General features: G+C 41.0%; 2 protein-coding genes and 1 long non-coding RNA gene across 3 annotated transcripts; 1 reads left to right on the forward strand and 2 right to left on the reverse strand.

Moving 5' to 3' along the window:
• Positions 1 to 3,929: 3,929 nt before the first annotated feature.
• Positions 3,930 to 4,430, reverse strand: LOC124120690 (toll-like receptor 1). The gene has a single exon (XM_048396722.1). It carries the CDS (start codon positions 4,428 to 4,430, stop codon positions 3,930 to 3,932), a length of 501 nt encoding a protein of 166 aa, XP_048252679.1.
• A 2-nt stretch (positions 4,431 to 4,432) lies between these two features.
• Positions 4,433 to 8,483, reverse strand: LOC124120710 (toll-like receptor 3). Its single transcript, XM_046483590.2, has 2 exons — positions 8,272 to 8,483; positions 4,433 to 6,091 (listed from the first exon to the last, which is right to left on the reverse strand). Exon 2 carries the CDS (start codon positions 6,081 to 6,083, stop codon positions 4,587 to 4,589), a length of 1,497 nt encoding a protein of 498 aa, XP_046339546.2. The 5' UTR covers positions 6,084 to 6,091; positions 8,272 to 8,483; the 3' UTR covers positions 4,433 to 4,586.
• Positions 8,484 to 11,235: 2,752 nt separating this feature from the next.
• Positions 11,236 to 20,367, forward strand: LOC124128370. The gene is made up of 3 exons (XR_006860145.2): positions 11,236 to 11,340; positions 18,513 to 18,702; positions 19,404 to 20,367. It is a non-coding gene; the product is annotated as an uncharacterized LOC124128370 (long non-coding RNA).
• Positions 20,368 to 20,538: the final 171 nt, after the last annotated feature.

Here is a 20,538-nt window from a genome sequence, read left to right on the forward strand (position 1 = left end):
AGCAAGCTAGTCACTACGGGTACATAAGAGAGGATGAAGATGGCATTTCATGTCAATCTTCATCTCCTAATTTACACAGAGAATCGCGGCGATACACTTGCATATTCCTTGTCACTCTGCAAGCTCTCTACCAATGAGGTCGCGTTGATCTATGTCGATCTGAGATTGACGTCCCTTTGTGATGACATCATTGATAACCAGCGAGGAAACCGAACACTTTACCAGCATGACGAATAAGTGTTGATTGGACCTGACTGAATCTCGCGAGATACTCGTATTTAAAAACAACACAAAAACTACATTCGTTACCATGTTTATTGTTACTAAAGGCGACAAAACATTTCCACAATCATAAGACATTTCTCGTTGTTCGATCCCGACTTTATCAAAGCATGTGTTTATGAATCACAAACAAATGAACACAAACACACCTATTTGATTGTTTTTTATCTCAATCACTAATTTGTCTGGAATACACTGGAATACTTAGAGGCCGTTGTCATAAATACGGAATAATGCTGAGCGAGGCCTAAAGGAAACCAAACCTTTGTCTTAAACTAAAAATATTTACTTACATGTAAGTTGTTACAGGTAAATGACTTCGGAAAGTAGGAGACACAAGGATAATAAACATATAAATCATGTAACATAATATTCAAACATTCGATCATAATGAAATGCATAAGGATTTCATAACATAAATGCAAATATCAAGCTGGTGAGCGCGTTATTTCGTTTGTTCATTAATTGAATTTGTTCATTATTCCGGCCGTCATATCTCCAAAATACTGCCAGACTGTAACAAAACCATACTTCGCTATACCTCACTTCCAAATAAGCAGACCTGGGTCCACTTGCATAAAGCGATCTTAGCGCTAAGATGATCATAACTCCCATACTTTAACATAGGCTTACGACAATCTAAGCGCTAAGATCGCTTTGTGCAAGTGGGCCCTGGTATCGAAAGTTTGTTATATTCTCTTTCGAAACATTGCTGAGGTAGTCGTAAAGCACACCAACCAAAAGTTTTATCTAAACTTCTGAAAGATATTTACGTAAGTGGTTTTCTTCAGGAAAATGACTTCGCAGCTGAGAAGGGACACGGACATTAAACAGACCATAAGTGCATATATATCAAACCAGTGAGTGAGTTACAACTTAACATCGGAATATATTTGCCACATGGCGTCGAAAACAAATTAAACATGTATCAAAAACATGCGCAGCCAAAATGTAAGGTAAATATCTCATATCAAATATACATCTAAACAGGTGAAAGGACAACATATTCGCACACGTGAGGACATTTTGAGTGATGAGAAAGCAAAATATTTTCGAGGCTTATTTTTTACAGCAAGTGTGTCATAATCATTCAGGAATGTAGATAAGTCTGTGTGGTCAGAACTAAACAACAACTCAACTGAATTATTATGGACATGGAAATGACAAATTCGGGTAATGTATTGAAAACAACTGAAAAATACTTTCCTCGTATTTTGATATAGCAATAACACAATCCCTTTAGCTATGTTGTCTTCTTTTAGAACAACTACTAATTGAACTGCAATTAAATATTGTGGAATCAAATGTTGAGCACGTTACTCTGACATTCCCGCCACTTACATGATGAAAGAGAAAACAATTTGTATTTTGTACACTAATATGGTTAACCGACAGGATATGTTCTTATTGCGTTTAAACACTAACTGAATCCAACTATAAAAAAGGAATTTTTCCTACATATTCTTAGGTTTGGTCGTGCAGTCTAGTGGCTAAGGGGTTTACTTTTCACGTGAACGACCTGCAGGAGTAATGTGTGAAGCTGTCACAAAACCTGAAAACCTGAATCAACTCAATTTATTTAACTAAAAGCAATTCTTACTTATTACACACTTCGAAGTGGGCATCCCTGATATCCAAACGTTCTATATTATTTTATGTTTCCCCCTTCATATTATCCGATACTATCCAAGTACCTCCCTTCATCCGAGCTGCTACTCTCGCCCAGCCATTTCCCCCTTCATCCGAGCTGCTACTCTCTCCCATTCCCCCCTTTATCGAAGCTACTACTCTCTCCCATTCCCCCCTTCATCAAAGCTGCTACTCTCTCCCATTCCCCCTTCATCAAAGCTGCTACTCTCTCCCATTCCCCCCTTCATCAAAGCTGCTACTCTCTCCCATTCCCCCCTTCACCGAAGCTGCTACGTTCTCCCATTCCCCCTTCATCAAAGCTGCTACTCTCTCCCATTCCCCCCTTCATCAAAGCTGCTACTCTCTCCCATTCCCCCTTCATCGAAGCTGCTACGTTCTCCTTTTCCCCCTTTATCGAAGCTGCTACTCTCTCCTATTCCCCTCTTCATCGAAATTGCTACTCTCCCCAATTCCCCCCTTCATCGAAGCTACTACTCCCTCCCACCCCACCCCCCTTCATCGAAGTTGCTACTCTCTCCTGTTCCCCTTCATCACAGCTGATACTCTCACCTATTCCCCCCTTCATCGAAGCTGCTACTCTCTCCCATTCCCCCCTTCATCGAAGCTGCTATCCTCTCCCATTCCCCTTCATCAAAGCTGCTACTCTCTCCCATTCCCCCCTTCATCCGAGCCGCTACTCTCTCCTATTTCCCCCTTCATCAAAGCTGCTACTCTGTCCCATCCCCGTTTCATCAAAGCTGCTGCTCTCTCAAAGTTCCCCCCCTAATCGAAGCTGCTACTTTCTCCTATTCCCCCTAATCGAAGCTGCTACTCTCTCCCATCCCCCCCTTCATCAAAGCTGCTACTCTCTCTCATTCCCCCTTTATCAAAGCTGCTACTCTCTCCTATTTCCCCCTTCATCAAAGCTGCCACTCTCTCCCATTCCCCCCTTCATCAAAACTGCTACTCTCTCCTATTCCCCCCTTCTTCAAAGCTGCCAGTCTCTCCCACTCCCCCCTTCATCAAAGCTGCTACTCCCTCCTATTCCCCCTTCATCAAAGCTGCCACTCTCTCCCATTCCCCCCTTCATCAAAGCTGCTACTCTCTCCTATTCCCCCCTTCATCAAAGCTGCTACTCTCGCCCATCCCCCTCTTCATCAAAGCTGCTACTCTCTCCTATTCCCCCCTTCATCAAAGCTGCTACTCTCTCCCAGTTTCCACCTTCATCCGAGCTGCTACTCTCTCCTATTCCCCCCTTCATCGAAGTTGCTACTCTCTCCCACTCCCCCCTTCATCGAAGTTGCTACTCTCTCCTATTCCCCCCTTCATCAAAGCTGCTACTCTTCCCATTCCCCCCTTCATCAAAGCTGCCACTCTCTCCCATTCCCCCCTTCATCAAAGCTGCTACTCTCTCCTATTCCCCCCTTCATCAAAGCTGCCACTCTCTCCTATTTTCCCCTTCATCGAAGCTGCTACTCTCTCCTATTCCTCCCTTCATCAATGCTGCCACTCTCTCCTATTTTCCCCTTCATCAAAGCTGCTACTCTCTCCTATTCCCCCCTTCACCCTAGCCGCTACTCTCTCCTATTTCCCCCTTCATCAAAGCTGCTACTCTGTCCCATCCCTGCTTAATTAAAGCTGCTACTCTCTCCTAGTTTCCCCCTTCATCGAAGCTGCTACTCTCTCCTATTTCTTCCCTCCATCCGAGCAACTGCTCTTTCCAAGTTCTCCCCTTCATCTGAGCGGCTACTCTCTCCCATTTTCCCCTTCATCCGACCTGCTACACTCTCCCACTTCCCCCTTCATCTGATCTGCTACTCTCTCCCAGTTTCCACCTTCATCCGAGCTGCTACTCTCCCAGTTCCCCCTTCTACGAGCGGCTACTCTCTCCCACTTCTCCCCTTCATCTGAGCGGCTACTCTCACACAGTTCTCCCCTTCATTTGAGCTGCTTCTCTCTCCCATTTCCCCCTTCATCAAAGCTGCTACTCTCTCCCATTCCCCCCATCATCAAAGCTGCTACTCTCTCCCAGTTACCCCCTTCATCCGAGCTGCTACTCTCTCCCAGAAGAGTACCCTTGCGTCTACATCTTCATCGTCTGCTGGCCACAGGATGTACGTCTGGGGATCCAGCAACAGCCGGATACTGCTTGACACAAACCTACTTGAGATCTCTTCTTTTAGTATCACAATCAGAGATTCTGGGCCGTTTACCAATGATTTTCTATGGGCATAATTGATGGAAAACTGACACCATTTACTCTGGATCGAGTTTTTAGACAGGACAATGAGAACCTTCCTGCTCTCCTCCACACTTTCCACAATGTTGTCAACGATCGCCCCTCCAACGTCAAAGTCTCTCTCATGTACACAAAGAGCAAGGCCATGTTTCTCCTCCAAGTTTGGAAGCACCTCCTTTATGATCCATGGCGTGTCATCTGTAGAGTACACCACATAGCCATCATAGGTGAGATGTTGTTCGTCGACTATTCGGTCATCGTGACGTCGGAGCAAGTACATGTAGTACCGTATTTGCCAACGCCATCTGTACAACAGTACACATACCACGAAGACAATGATGAGAGGAACGGTTCCCCCGAGAACAGCAACATAAACGGTTCTCTCAAACAAACAAGATTGTTCTGAGAACGAAATTTCTGATAACGATTTATGAAGTTAATATGCTGGAGAACTGCATTTGTAGAAATAGGGAAATTGCAGAAACTTTTTCTTGTCCTGATGTACCCATGAGAGAAACCAGCGAATGGAACATGTGCAAGAAAAAGGGTTATTGGCCAGATTTACATTTCTGAGTCGATTCCTAAGCTTCTCGGGAAAGGTATCCTCATCAAATTCTGGTATTTTGTTACCATCAACATACAAATGTGTGAGCTTCGTTAAGTTTCTGAATATGTCTTTGGGCAGGAACGTCAGTCGGTTGTTGAATAGTTTAAGATATACCAGATTGTGCAGCATCAGAGGAATAGCGTCAGGAACAGACACGAGTTTACAGTCACCCAAAGCTAGGCCTCCTAATCCACGAAGATCCTTGAACAGCCGCATGAAGAAACTTTCATTTACGCCGTACATATCACTGAATGATAGGTCAAGGCTCTTTAAGCCTGTGGAGTCACTGAATGAGTCTGCGTCAACGTTATTGTCACTGTACGTAAAATGACTGCCCTCCATGGTGAGTCGTTTGATGTTGCTGTTATTGAACGCATGATTCTTGATGTACATTTTGGATCCTTTAAGATTTTTTAGAAAGATGGTTTTGAGTCTGGATAATTCTGAAAAGGTGTTAGTTTCAATTCCTTCTATGGGATTAGCATTGAGTCCTAAAATATTGATGTGTGGTAAACATTTGAACATGTGTGGTCTTGTTTCAGTCAAAAGGTTGTGCTCAAGATACAGCTTCTGTAACTTGGGATAAAAACTTGAGTTAATGCCACAAAAGGATGGGACTTCTGTTATTACGTTGCCATCAAGGGACAGGATGCTCAAATATGGAGCGTGGCCCCACTTCAACGAACTAATCTTGTTCCCCCCTAATTCTAGAGCACGTATATTCCCGAGGAATGAAAACGCATCTTGGTTATATTCCTCCAGATGGTTTCTCTCCAGGACAAGATACTTAAGGACGTTATTCTTCATCCCATGAAACATGTTCAGTGGCACATGCTTTAGCTTCATACCTGATAACGTCAGGCCTTCGAGAGGAAGATTATCAAGACCTCGAAAAGCCGTCGCCAGATCTATTGGAGTAAGAAGATCATTTCCTGTGAGATCCAGGTGTTTGAGCTCACGGAGTTCAGCTAAAGCATCATCAGAAATGTTCTGTATTTTGTTCCAAGCAAGAGACAGGAAATGCAGGTTTAAATGGGTAATGTTGGCGAACGTATCATTCGAGATCCAATGCAAGTTATTATCTGTGAAGTTCAGTTGGGTAATGTTGTCCCAAAATGTAGGAATGTACGTCAAATGACCAAACTGACAGTTGGCCAGCGGCCCCGAACACATGCAGATGGTCAGATAGCAGAATGACCAATCTTTCCCCTTTGTGCTTGAGTCGGATCTGCTAGGTAGGACACTGATCCCGTCACTGGACGTCAATACACAGAAACAGGTCGTCGCACAGAACGACAAGAGCAGCGTTGTAGCGGTACATCCCATACTGGAATCTGTGGATATGAATAAAGGCAGGATCAACAATTGATGTGATCACATGACATGACACGCGGTGACTATAACTTCCACGTAAGTCAGATATATACAGGTGGAGCAGCAGAGGCCTTAAGACTGGATAGTTTTTGAGATACCTGTGATGTTTAGCAAGCCGGTAGGCGCTAACTTTATATTTGTACGTGGATGCACGTCGATATCTGTTCGGTTGAACAGAGAGAGGCAATACTTCGGCCATGCTCTTAGTTTTCTGATCCAAGGGAGATAACTCCTTCATACATAATCACCATGTTAAAGTGCAATGTAAAACACTACAATACCCAAACCAGCATAACCACATTGTCACATGTGGTTAGAATTGATGCTCCATCACTATGGTTAATTCAAAAAAATGATTGCGTATGAAGAAAATGCTACTTTTTTACAACTACCCCTTAGCAGGTTAGGTGTTTACGTGTGTGTTCCGACACGAAACTATCGGGATGTATTTGTCCCCACAGACTATTTTACATTGCTAATCGTTTTTCCCCATCAAGTGGGGTTATACATGGATACCTCCCGTGATTACCACACGAGAAAATGTGGTTAGGATGGTTGGGGACCACCCTCAATAGCTGACACCTGCTGCTCCACTTCACAGAAAGTGAAACTGAAACAATATTCGTTCTAGTCATGCCTGTTCAGCTATCCCACACATGTCAGACTCTGGTTGGTGTTTCATACTCATGTTAGTGTTATTGCAGCTGGTAAGAAGGTTCTACGTAAACAAACTTCATGTTTGTCTGTTTGTTTGTTGTTTAACTCCGCACTCAGCCATATTACAGCTATATGACGGCGGTCTGTAAATAATCGAGTCTGGACCAGACAATCCAGTGATTTACATCATGAACATCGATCCACGCAATTGGGATCAATGACATGCATCAACCAAGTCAGCGAGCCTGACCACCCGATCCCGTTAGTCTCCTTTTACAACAAGCATAGTCGCCATTTACGGCAAGTATGGGTTGCTGAAGACCTATTCTACCCCAGATCCTCACAGGTCTAAACACATTTTAAATGAAGACAGATTAGTTGATTCTATCACAGTGAACTGAACAAGGCCAACGAGAGCCTAGTTAAGAACAAAGGCACCGTACGCCCGTCGTTAAAAAAAACGCTTTGAAAGATCACAGTGTGGTCATGATTAAGACGTCCTTATTCGATGTAACCTCAACGGATTTGATTCAAATTTCATCCCGGAAGAGTCAAGTGCTAAAAATTCATGAAATAAGGTATATAATGATAGGTATGACAAACCTGTTGAAGTTTCATGATAGTCTATTACACACGTCGAAGTAAAAGGAATCGCTTGGCATGTTTGTTTGGTAAATGATAACATCATGTGATATGACAATTGCAGTGATGTCTTTGAGAAAAGGCGACAAATACTTGACTTGGCCTAGATCGCCTAGTTCGTTTAAGGTTCCCCTTTAGAACCCATCGTTTTTTAGGAGGTTGTTTTTCGACATGAAGTCATTCTGAAACGGCCACATATTTAAGAGGCGACGTAGGACATAACGTCGTGGCGCTAAGTGTCTGGCGAAAAACGATTCATATTTCAACAGCTTGTTCGCTCTTAGCGCCAAAGTGAGTGAGTACGGTTTTACGCCGCTTTTAGCAATATTCCAGCAATATCACGGCGGGGGACACCAGAAATGGGCTTCACACATTGTACCCATGTCGGGAATCGAACCCGGTTCCTTGGCGTGACGAGCGAACGCTTTAACCACTAGGCTACCCGACCGCCCCCCCCCCCCCCTTAGCACCAAAAAGGTTGATATTGAATGAATATGACAAGGCATAATCTTCATCATAATATTTTGAATTGGGTTTAAGGGAAACAAATGCAAGTAAAATGAATGAATTAGAACTTTGCATTAATCTTACACGTTTTGTCCGGTACTCAGGGATGTGTGAGTTCATAGTCTAACACTGCTAAAAATAGCTACGAATCACTTCTTCAAAACGTTAAAACAGCTATGCATTAGCGACTAGTAAATGTCGGATAGAAACGAGAGCAGAAGAAACATATTGTTTCGCAGCTAACATGAACCATGCATTATCCATGAATAGACAGTTGGTAGGTGTCGTTGTTTCGCCAGAGGTAGTTGTTTAGCAAACAAAGAAAAATACTGACCTTGTTATCAAATATCCGAAAACTATGTTGCCTTCTTAAACAAAAAGATGACGACCCGAGCAGTAAATCGTTATTTCTCGCATTGTACACTCCAAGTGGCCAGCAGGCCGAAACTAATGTGTGGCTTTCCCGAACTATTTTTACTTTCATAAACCATGGCTATCTTTGTCCTTCGAAACCTTTGACCTCAGTCGAAAATAGTACAGGATATGAATGTCGCAAAACGATGAATCAGCCTGCCGCCTCATAGATATATTGCAGGTATCAGATTGTGACTATGAACGATTGACTGTAATGTGATGGAAATGTGTTTATTCAAGAGCTTAAATTAGCAGACATATTAAACAACATATAGATGTACGCTCTCTAATACGTATATCTATATTATTAATATTGTTACATTACTGTTCTCTTATCCTGTATTAAGTATTTCCGGTATAATGAGACACTTCTGATGAAAGCTACGACATATGCCGATGTTTCGTACATCGGCAATGTTCGGGTAACGTAATACCGAGTAAGAGTTATGCCCCTTATCGTAAACAAAAATGGCGATTTACAAAACGGGGTATGTGTATACAATTTAATGAAACAGGTTAATTGAACGTTGAATGTTGATGAAACTTTAGAAATAAATCCAGGGAAGGATGTTGATAATAATAAAATATTGAGTTATATGATTTTCAACACTGTCCGTTAAACAGGGAATACCTTAATAAACAAAGTGTCATATCCTATTCCAACTATATGAGTGTATTTTTATTGCTTATGGCATCCACCAACATGTGGCCAACGCATCAACTTGCATACCCAGTATACGCGTGCACGTACGCACCGCCCCTAGAGAATCCAGTTCCAATGGGACTTAACGAACCTGGTGATCGGGGTAGGCGTCTTGGTTGATTACGTGATTCCTATAGGTACGACAGGCGTATTATTGCTGAGTACGGTGTTAAACAAGAAATACACTTATAATCACAGAAACCAGAAAATACATGCATATGAGTGAGTGAGTGAATGAGTGAGTGAGTGAGTGAGTGAGATGGGTTTGACGCTGCCTTGATCAATATTCCAGTTATATCGCGGCGGGTCAACTTACTGTGGGAGGAAAGTCCGAAGTGATGCAGGTGTAGGACGTTTACCACTTTAGTGAAACCCACGAGCACGGGTATGGTGCTGACAAACCTAGAAATATAATCGGCTCGAACCGGGATTCGAACCCACAATCATAGGTTTCGCGCCTGCCCAAGGGACGCAACTGTGCACAGCTTTTCACAGATCAATGTCAAATAGAAAAAAACCCAACAAAATGTGATTTCAGCGAGTGATCATTAAAAGTTTTTTCAGTAGTTATAACACTATTATTTAGAATCGAAGTAGTTCCTTATTTTCATGATTATCCTTATCTTCATTCTTCCAAGTAGTTATTGGACTCATGTAACATTATATAAATGGAAGATTGGCTTACATATAATGGTGAACGCAGAAGAGATGTCTAGACGTCAAGGAACCAAGCAAAGTTCCGGACCAAACAATATCAGGGTTGAGAGTAGTGCTGTAACATGTAAATATATCAAGCACGTACGCGTGGCTGCCAGCTACATGTAAAAATATCAGGATAATGAAAGGTTGATGGGTGCAGAATCCGGCAGAATACCATAAGGTATGTATTCTTCCCCCTTGACTCTTTTTGGAACATAGGTACACCCCCTTTCGAATACCACCGTTGATTTGGAATTAAATGATCTCCTTACTGGTGCTCGTCAAAAGTTGGTACATCTGAATCTTCTTATAACACAGTGCACGTGATGATTACCTCTCAACATGTGAACACTTGTATTGTGTGTATTATTGTCATTTAGGTGATGTTACCAGGGATACAAGTCAATTTTGGCAGAGACATTAATGTAATATTTTCTTTAAAAAATTAATAAAAAACCTTATGCAATAAATGGTTACTCAGATTTCAGATTCATAAAATTAAATGGGACATATCATGGCGTCAAGATTGATGTCATCATACTGTCTCTTACATCTGGGCGGTCGGGTAGCCTAGTGGTGAAAGCGTTCGCTCGTCACGCGGAAGACCCGGGTTCGATTCATGACATTGGTACAATGCGTGAAGCCCATTTCTGGTGTCCCCCGCCGTGATATTGCTGGAATATTGCTAAAAGCGGCGTAAAACCATACTCCCTCACTCACTCTTACACCTTCAGCGCCTCAACTTAGTTTAACGTGTAATTGTACAGTAGCACAAGGTAATGTGAAGAGTTATCTCCCCTCTATCATTTTCCCCACATTTTATGTTGATCCTCACAAACCAGAAGCAATGACGGTGTGATATTTGTTGAGCTTCTTAACAATTGTTGATGGGTTATTACACCATGGGCCTGAAAATAAATGGGCATTTGTCTGAAGCAAATAAATCATTATATGAGCGAAGTAGTAGTTGATCAGTTTTCCTCTCTTGATACGAGATCAATATTAGTGACTGTTCCTGTCACATTTGCAAACCTAAAACAAGTCACAACTATTGATCTGCTCTCCCGGCAGACGCTCCACTAGACCACAGAAGCGGTCGCTATAGGTCCTTGTACGAGTAGTGATAAATGGTCACACGGTAGTGTAGTATACAGTTCGTGTGACGGGTATGCATAGTGTGTTTTTCAAATAGTAATCCGGCGGTTGCCTATTTAATCGATTCTGAAGTAGAGGGCTGGCCCATAACTTATGAGCAATGTGTTATATGTCCCAGACACAATCCTAACTTGGATTTTATTCCTTTTCATATTGTCCATGTAGCGTGCAAATGTAATAACTCATATGAGATTAAACTCAATGTGTTGATAACTACAACGAAGTGACATGTGATCTCCAAAAAAACGCTGTGTACACAAATGTATATACTTCCTGGTGGTCCACAATTGGTTCATGTACACTGCATTCTAGGTATGGTTGTTACAACAAATATACAGAAATGACTCACCATTTTCTGTGCTGGACGTTTTAGACTCGACAGTGGAGAGAGAAAATTCATCTTACTGATTGTAGCATTGCATTGGATAAAAGGTGAGCGAACAACATTACACATCTGAGTAAACTTGAAATCAGAAGTAAATGCAATTTTACTGTGATCATTATTCAAATAAGTTACTTGTGATTATTTAGCATGATTGTATACAATTAGAAACAATTGTATTGTGTTTGGTTGTCATCATGTTTGGAACAGATGCTTCACACACCAGTAAGAATACCAATAGAATTCCGAGTATCATTATCACAGCGCCAGTTCGTGTCATCACAGTGATAACATTTTACGACTTCAGTCAGAAGTACATGATTATAACCTCTGTAGATACATAACTGTATTTCATCAGCTCTGTAAACAGGACGACCTGTACGACAGTAGCATCAGACTGCCTATCACTGTGCTCACTGGTGCTGCGGTTCATTGTACAGTATTGTTTGTTTGTTTGTTTGTTTGCCGCACTCAGCAATACTCCAGCTATAGGACGGCGGTCTGTAAATGATCGAGTCTGGACCAAACAATCCAGTGATTGGCATTATGAGCATCGATCCACGCAATTGGGACCCATGACATGCATCAACCAAGTCAGCGAGCCTGACCACCCGATCTCGTTAGTCACCTCTTACGATAAGCATAGTCGCCTTTTACGGCAAGCATTGGTTGGTGAAGAGCTATTCTACGCCGGATCTTCACGGCTCTCATTGTACAGTAATGCCACTGGACATGGAGCCCTTCGAGCCTTTCGGTAAGGCACAGGAGGTAAGGCATACATGTGCACAGAATAACAATATATAATTAGTTACACTGTTTATATCTTGGCCCTCGCATTTTGCATCACGTCTAGGATACCTGCCAGCTCCTAGTCTTATTCTCACTTATCACACCGTCTCGTGTACCTTCTAGTCGCGTCACTTCTTCCTGTGTTACTACTAATCATGTCTTCATTACATCATCTGTTCTTGTGTAGTTCCTTATCATGTCGCCATTATACCACAGCGTCTGTAGATCCCAATCACGCTGTTATTGTCCTAGTAATGTTGAACCACAATAAATACAATCATAGTGGCAAATAATAAAACAAAACAAAACGGCAACTCTCGGAATCTGATTCTGGACTCGATTCATTTGACAATAGTGTCCATGTTATTGTATTTCGAGAGAGATAATTGACCTCGGCTTCTTGTCATGGAAGCTGAATATATAAGTTTAACCGTACAGTAGCTTCGTATTCACAATTTGCTTTGGTAAAAGGGTAAAGCTGGTGAGTTAAAGGATGCTAAGATCTGGAGCTCTATTGATTGTATGTACCAGGTGAACACCAGTCATCAATTTAATGGCAAGAAATAAGTTTGATGATATAGATGTTAGATGTTCTTCTCACAAGACCCTTTCTATAAGCAAGGTGCGCGAGTGAGTTGGGTTTAACGCCGCTTTTAACAGTATTCACGGCGTGTCAGCTTCATGTTGGAGGAAAGCCCGAAGTGATGCAGGATTCAGACGTTTACCACTTCGGTGAAACCCACGAGCACTGGTATGGTGCTGACAAACCTAGAAACATAATCGGGGCGAACGGGGATTCGAACCCACAATCATAGGTTTCTGGCGTGCCCAAGGGACGTAACTCTGCACAGCGAATCGCGGCCCCTTAGACGACTGGGCCACCCGTGTCCCTAGTATAAGCAAGGGCATAATCTGAGACCGTGACCGCAGTCTTGCTGAAGAAACCATCGACGAAATTGTATCAGAACTTCGGAGTCAAGGTGTCACTGAAGCAAAACGATTCACATATATATCGCAAAAATGGATCTGTGTTTCCACATATATTTTGACTTTTGATACAACAGCTCTACCACGTTCAATTAATGTTGGTTGTTTCGTCATGCACCTCTACATCCCACGGCCAACACGCTGTTGTACATGTCAGCGTTTGGACATGGGCAGACTTCTGGCAGAGGTAAAGCTACTTGCTTCAAATGTGGTGAAATTGATTTTGGTGGAAATACTTGTACGAAGCCTCTGACCTGATTCAACTTCCATGGTTATCATATGACATCTGCAACTGACTTGATTGAAGTGCCAGTCCATTGTACAAGAAATTAAATGTGAGCAAAATATCAGCTGCACCGACGCCATGATTCAAGCTAACTTAGTCGCGTCTGCAAACACAACAGGGCATTCTTATGCATCTGCAGATTAAAGAGAAACGACTGTTATGGGCAGTAGGAGACACACCAACAAGTTTCTGAAATTGTTGCTAACCAACATGATATAAGCATAGTCACAGCTCCAACCCCAGCAGCCACAGCCAAATCCACATCACCATCAACAGAAACAACTCCTTAAACTTTGCATCCAGTAATGTTTACATTTTCGAAAAGAAAATTTAAACTGATTTACTGTCAAAGGCATTCCAAGAACCCGTGCAACTCTACAAGTATGGGTCGCTCGTATATAGATATGGAAATGCCCCCTCAAATGAGCACTTCTGATCGTACAAGTAGCCACATTCCTAAAAAGAAAGTCAGGAATCTATCCCCATTATTCCACCTTAACGAGTAACACCAATTATATAATTCAGTGGCATTGCAGTATTCAGTCCAAGGACAACTTGTAATGAGTTACACTTATTAATACAAGAAAATAAGCCGTTAGCAATCTGTCTTCAGGAGACACCTTAAACATACAGGCACATTTGACCTGAGCCAGTACAACTGCCATACTTCATTTAATGATAAAGCGACTGAAGGCTCAACGATTATATTCAGGCAGGACGTCATTCATAGCGATTTTCAACTGAATACTTATCTTCAAACTGTTACCGGACAATGCATACTGAATTTGCGTTGCCCTCTTTGTATATCCAACTTTCATCTGCTCTTTGACAAAGATCTTGAGCTCTAGTTGTGCTGTATCATCATGGGCGATTTAAATGGACATAACCATGTATGGGGAAGTCCAAATACAAACAATAAGGGGAAAGTTATTGATGATTTTATTTCTGATAATAATTAAAGTGTATTTAATGACGGTTCAAGCTCCTACTTACATTATGCTACTGGAACAACTTCTGCCCTTGATCTGTCCCTCACAGATTCAAACCTTAACAATTAATTTACAAGGTCTGTGCATGATGACCTATGTGGAAATGATCACTTCCCTGCTGTCCTAAAAGCTGTAAAAACGGATGATGACCAACCATCATCATGGTGGAGTTTTACTAAGGCCAGCTGGTCCTTTTATTATGTGCTTAAAATTTGAAACCTGACAATTTAAGAAATGCACCAGATCCTATCCAGTTGTTTTCGAGTCAACTAAGTCCTCACATTCATAAACCGTGGTTTAGTATTGAATGCAAACAAGTAAGAAAGTCGAAAAATATTCCAGAAACATCATACTGTTCATAATTTGAATTATTTAAAGTTACTTGTAAAGAGGCACGACATGCTTATAAAAGATAATTCCCAATATTGAAGGAACTATGTCTCCCATTTTAAATCACGCACCCCCATGGCCAAGGTGGGGAACATGGTACAAAAAATAAAAGGCAAAAGTTCCAAATTGTCTGTACATCATCTTAAAGAAGGTAACAAATTACTAATTGATAAATCTGACATTGCAAAACAATCTTCATCGTCAAACCTTTTTCACACATTATCAAGTATTAATGTAAATAGTCTTTCAAAGGTTTTTAGTGATTCAGTACACGGATCACTTTTCTGGGCTGAAATTGATATATCATTTTGTGGTAGAAATGTGCGTACCATAGAGGGGCAGTTGCAAATCTGTCTCAATAAAATTCACATGTGGTCCCTTGAAAATAGGTTTAAATTTTCTAAATCAAACATTTATTGTATACATTTCCGCAGAAAATGTAGGCCACATGTGGATCCCGAACTCATCTTGAATGGCACCCCTGTCAAAGTTGTAAAGGAGGGTTTGGGGCTTATGTTTGATAGCCACTTAACTTTCTCACTGTATATTAAATACTTTAAAAGCCAAATGTCTGAAGGCACGCGATTTGTTGAAAGTCGTGTCACATTCAAAGTGGGGAGGGGATCAGACAACCCTCTTGCACTTGTACAGGTCATAAACTTGATTACGGCTCCATCGTCATGCAGTTGCTAGTACCACTGTCATTGGATCCAGAACTATAACCTCATGTTTACCAGATAACAGCTCCATTTACACAGCATAAGCAAATGCCATTTTAACAGCTCAAAAACTACCAATAACCAGTCTAAATATAAACAGTACATAATATTTCAGATTCTCGTTCATGTTATTCTGGGACAAGCCGAAAAGCGACTCGTGCCCCTCTCATGATCATTTTTGCGACCGGGTTCCATCTTAGCGCAAACGGGCATACCTAAAACAATTGTGAACTCGTTGCGTAATGCTTTACATATATTTCCCCATATATTACATACATTTCAGATGCAATTTAAAACATACCGGGACTTGCGGAATTATACAGTATGATTGAACACATTTTACTGTGTCTTGGGTATATTTTTAGATGCAAAACATATGTAAATCAAAAATTATTACTGAGGGATTCATTGACGAAGAAAGAACTTGAAATCATACACGCATTCTGATGGGTTTGTCGTATTTTCGCACATAACATTCATCGATAGAGGGACGAGTCTTCTTGCAGGTTACGGAAAGGGGCGAGTAGAAGAAGAAGAAGAAGAAGTCTTTATTTGTACCAAGGCCACTGGCCCATATACAATACATACATTTGGAATAGTGTGGTACATGAAAAAAGGTAATGTCAGGTACAAATTTACAGGTTTACAGGCTTTTCATAATTACGTCTTCTTTCATAGCTGTAATACAGGTATTTACATAGTTTTCCAAGTAATTGTTTACACGAAGATGACAGTAGCGTTTTAAATTTATGCATATTTGGATTATGGCAAAATGTTGTTGGTAAATACAGATGTCTAATATCGTTGTAATATTCACATTCTAAAGTAACATGATATTCATTCTCTATACTTGTTTCACATATGGGGCAGAGTCGTAAACGTAAGTCAATATCAGCCCATCTACCTTCGTTTACCTTAAGTCTTAGTAGCCCGGCTCTAAGCCTTATCAAAACATTTCGATATTTTATTTCAGTAATAATGGAAAGGTATTTTTCTGGTTCCAGGAGACTTTTAAATTCTTTATACAGAATGTACCTAGAACTAGCCTTGATAGTACTATTCCATGATTGGTAGAACATATTTATCAAAACGTTTTTAAAACTATTCATGAATGATGGTTTGTCGCCAACAGCTTGACTGAGCCAAACTACTCCGAATCCGTGAGAAAATAATATGGAACGAATAGAAGAAGCATAGTTATGACGACCACACTTGTCGTTATATACAAGCATATTATAAGATTTTCTTGGTATCCTATCTTCGTCCATTTCAATCAGTTTTAGCCAATACTTTACAGAACGACACATAGCATTTACATGTAGTGGGTACCGACCGCATTCCCCATACACAACAGCATTTGGGGTTTGCAATCCAACGTTAAGAAACTTCTTACAAGCTATAATATGCACTTGTTCTATTTTTTCAAATCTGTCTACGCCCCATATTTCCGCACCATATAAAAGAATAGGTTGAATCTGAGTATCAAATATTTTAAAGAAAACTGAAGTGTCAACAAAACCAATCTTCCGTAGATTGCGAAATATTTCCATTAAAGCTCGTTTACCCCTTGATGCTAGATCTGAAACACATTGGTTCATCTTTGATGTATATGAGAATACAAACCCAAGATATCTATAGGAGTTGGCGGTTGAAATACGTTTGCCTTCATAGAACCATTTCTCATGAACAGATAACCACCCTCCTCGTCTAAATACAACAGGCAAGTGCCGATCTGGGAACGAGTTTTATTCTGTGATGAGAACAAGTTTTGCCTGTTTAGAGCTCATGGTCAGCAACGTGTTTACAGGCGTCCATGTGAAGTCCAAGTGTATGGAGGAGGTGGTGTCATGGTCTGTGGAGACCCGTGAAGATTCCGGGGTCTTCAGCAACCCATGCTTGCCGTAAAAGGTGACTATGCTTGTCGTAAAAGGCGGGTGGTCAGGCTCGCTGACTTGGTTGATGCATGTCATCGATCCCAATTGCATGGATCGATGTTCACGATGTAAATCACTGGATTGTCTGGTCCAGACTCGATTATTTACAGACCGCCGTCATATAGCTGTAATATTACTGAGTGCGGCGTTAAACAACAAACCAACCAACCAACCAACCATGGTCTGTGGAGGAATCTGTAGGGACTTATAAACAAGGTTGGTTATCAATCGAGGCAACCTTTATGCACGCAGGTATTGAGATAAGTTCTGCAACCCGTCTTCTGTCATGTCTCCACCGACAGCCACATGGTATACTCTTCCAGCGTGACAACCCTTGACCCAGTACCGCAAGGCTGACACAGGACTACAACAACATGAAGTCCTGTTTTGTCACGGCCCTCATGTTCTCCTGACATCAACGCCATCGAACATTTGTGGCATCACCTATAAGGCAACTCAGAAGGCGATCGGAACCACAGTCAACTGTCAGGACATTGAGCAATCTCTTTTTTTCGAATGGCAACATATTCCAGCTAATGTCATCCGGCTCTTGACGTCATCGGTGCGGCAACATATTGTGGCGTGCATTGATGCACATTTGGTTATATTTTTTTAATTTGACGTTTACACGATATACGGCTTTTCCATTGGACGAGAGGTCGGCCACATGACCGCGAAATTGACGTTCATTAGTGTATGAACGACACAATTTGACGTTCATACGTTTTTCACAAGACCGTGTTCTTGAAATGACGTAAACGCTGACGGACTACTTCCACATTCCCTGGGAAACCCCTGGGAATTTCCTAGCACGAAAACATACATAAACATTATTTCTGATCATTTAGAACCTTTAATCTTGGTCTCAGCATTTCAGTATACATTAAGAAACGTAAGAGAGCTTGACTGCATGATTGACTGCAAGCTCCGACGTTCATACAGTTTGGCCCTCACTCTATGAAGGTTCATGCTCCAATGAACTCACACAAAGTGAAGGTCAATTCTTAAATGTTCATCTCATTAATGTATATATTTTGAACAGGCAACATGTCCTGGCCTTTCTTCAGTAGTTTCTTCAATTATTTGTATTGTTTCTTTTGGACGTCAGTTTACGTTATTTCCTTGTAGGTCCTCGTCCAGTAGAGTGCCATGGATTACGGAAGGCTTATTCAGTTGTCAATAATCGGCGTCTTAGTGTTGGTTCTCTTAATTGGAGGATTTGTAATGTTAATTGTTGTCTGCGTGAGGGCCTGCCTTGAGAAAATTGTCAGGGTGGAGCCACACCCAGGGAATCCGAATCCGGATATCGTCACACCAGGTATGTGTATTAATCATACCAATACCGTCTGTAGCCAATCACTACAGGTATGTAGAATGCTGCCATTATATGTGCATTTGAAGGTCGATCACATATATGTATTATTCTACACAACATATGTACATGAAGTTTGATTTAGGTAACATTAAATACCACCCAGCACTGAATAGACACTAACACCAGGCAATTATGAAACTCGTTTGTAATTTTGTAATTCTACGAGTATAATGTGTGTCAGTAAAAAAACCCATTTCAAATACGAATTTGAGGTGGTAGGATAGTCTAGTTAGGTTAGGTCCAGTTATGTGATATATTCCTGTTTAGTGGACAAGCTGGATGTTATGATAATAATGTCTTGTCGGGTCCCAAAAAGCATCGTTTGTCTTGAAGCTCTGACTGAAAATATATTCTTTCTCAAACATAAATCCCCAGTCTATTACATAGATGTTCCCTTAAAACATAACCCGGGACTTTCTTCCCAACAGAAACGTATGCAGCACGTTCTATAACGAGGTATAACAGTCACTGTAAACATATAGATTGTCCACATCTATGAAAGCATTTATAGATGACATTTGTTGTTTAAATGACACAAGTCCCACAAGAGTATAAAATGACATATCTAAAACTTCATCTCCGCCTTTATCACTGTTCAATACATACTGGGTAACTCTCATCTATGTTTTTATTTTCTGTCAAAGACAGGCTGACGTACCCATGGCCCACCGTGCCAACATCAATCTCGACATCACCAGCAGGGACACAGGCACCGTCCTCATCGCCTGGTACAGACATGACCAGTCACTAGACCATCCATACTGCTTCAGAGCTGGGACAAAATTTGTTATATAAAACTTGATTCCAAGAAGATGGAAGTTTGACATACACACTAACAGTAATGCCATTCTCGTGAGGTCATTTTTATACAAAAACTATTTACACGAACCTGAAATTGTTGTTAGGTTCATGGATAGAAAAAAATAGATCAAAATTTGTCGCTTCATAAATAACCGGATACTCGATCTAGCAGCTCATGGTATTTAACAACAGTTTCTGCATCATTCACAGACCCTTGTGTATTTGATGTATTCCTCACTACATCCAACATTTCCGTGTGTATCTCCTGGAATGCTGTTGTCTCCTTGTTCCCCTGGCTGCAGCGAAAACCACAATGTTTCACATAACAACAAAGTTATAACTTGAACTTATATTTAATAAGCATTATATTGTCAATCCAAAGATGAAATATATTATATAAGTCCATAACATTATTAGGGAAACATGTTAGTGCACATTTAATATCCACATGAATAATGTCAGAAAAGTATACATGTACATCAGCCTACAGATTAGTAACCTATAAAGCAAGTTCTATAATTAAGAAATAATCTAACATATTTTTACCACATTACACTCCAAGTTGTCCCGTAAATAATGGAACCTGGGCGAGGCAAACCAGTGACTGGCAGTGGAAAATGTCCAATGAACTCGAGGAACCAAGACTCACTATCAACCAAGCCATTTTGTCACCCAGATTAGGGCCACACCATGGAGAGTTTCTGGACAAATGGGTTTCCAGAATTAAGTGGACGTGTTGAATTATATTGAACTTGATTTAGAGCTCTGTTCAGTACATGTTGGACCAAATAAAGTTCATATACTTGATTCACTCTTTTTGACAATGACATTTCATGAAATAGTTTCTGGCATAACATTTCTGCAACGTGTTCAAAACATTGTAATAACATGTTATGAAATAGTTTCGGCTATGTTATAGCATGATGTTCTTGAATAACATTTTGAAAACATTTCAATAACATTTTGAATAGTTGTAAA

The sequence above is a fragment of the Haliotis rufescens genome, unplaced genomic scaffold (genome assembly GCF_023055435.1).
Source record: "Haliotis rufescens isolate VD_foot unplaced genomic scaffold, xgHalRufe1.0.p SCAF_16, whole genome shotgun sequence".
NCBI classification, from domain to species: Eukaryota; Metazoa; Mollusca; class Gastropoda; order Lepetellida; family Haliotidae; genus Haliotis; species Haliotis rufescens.

Excerpts from the sequence above, each read along its gene's own strand:
- LOC124120690 (XM_048396722.1), bottom strand. The coding sequence starts at position 4,430 with ATGTACTTGCTCCGACGTCACGATGACCGAATAGTCGACGAACAACAT.
- LOC124120710 (XM_046483590.2), bottom strand. The coding sequence starts at position 6,083 with ATGGGATGTACCGCTACAACGCTGCTCTTGTCGTTCTGTGCGACGACC.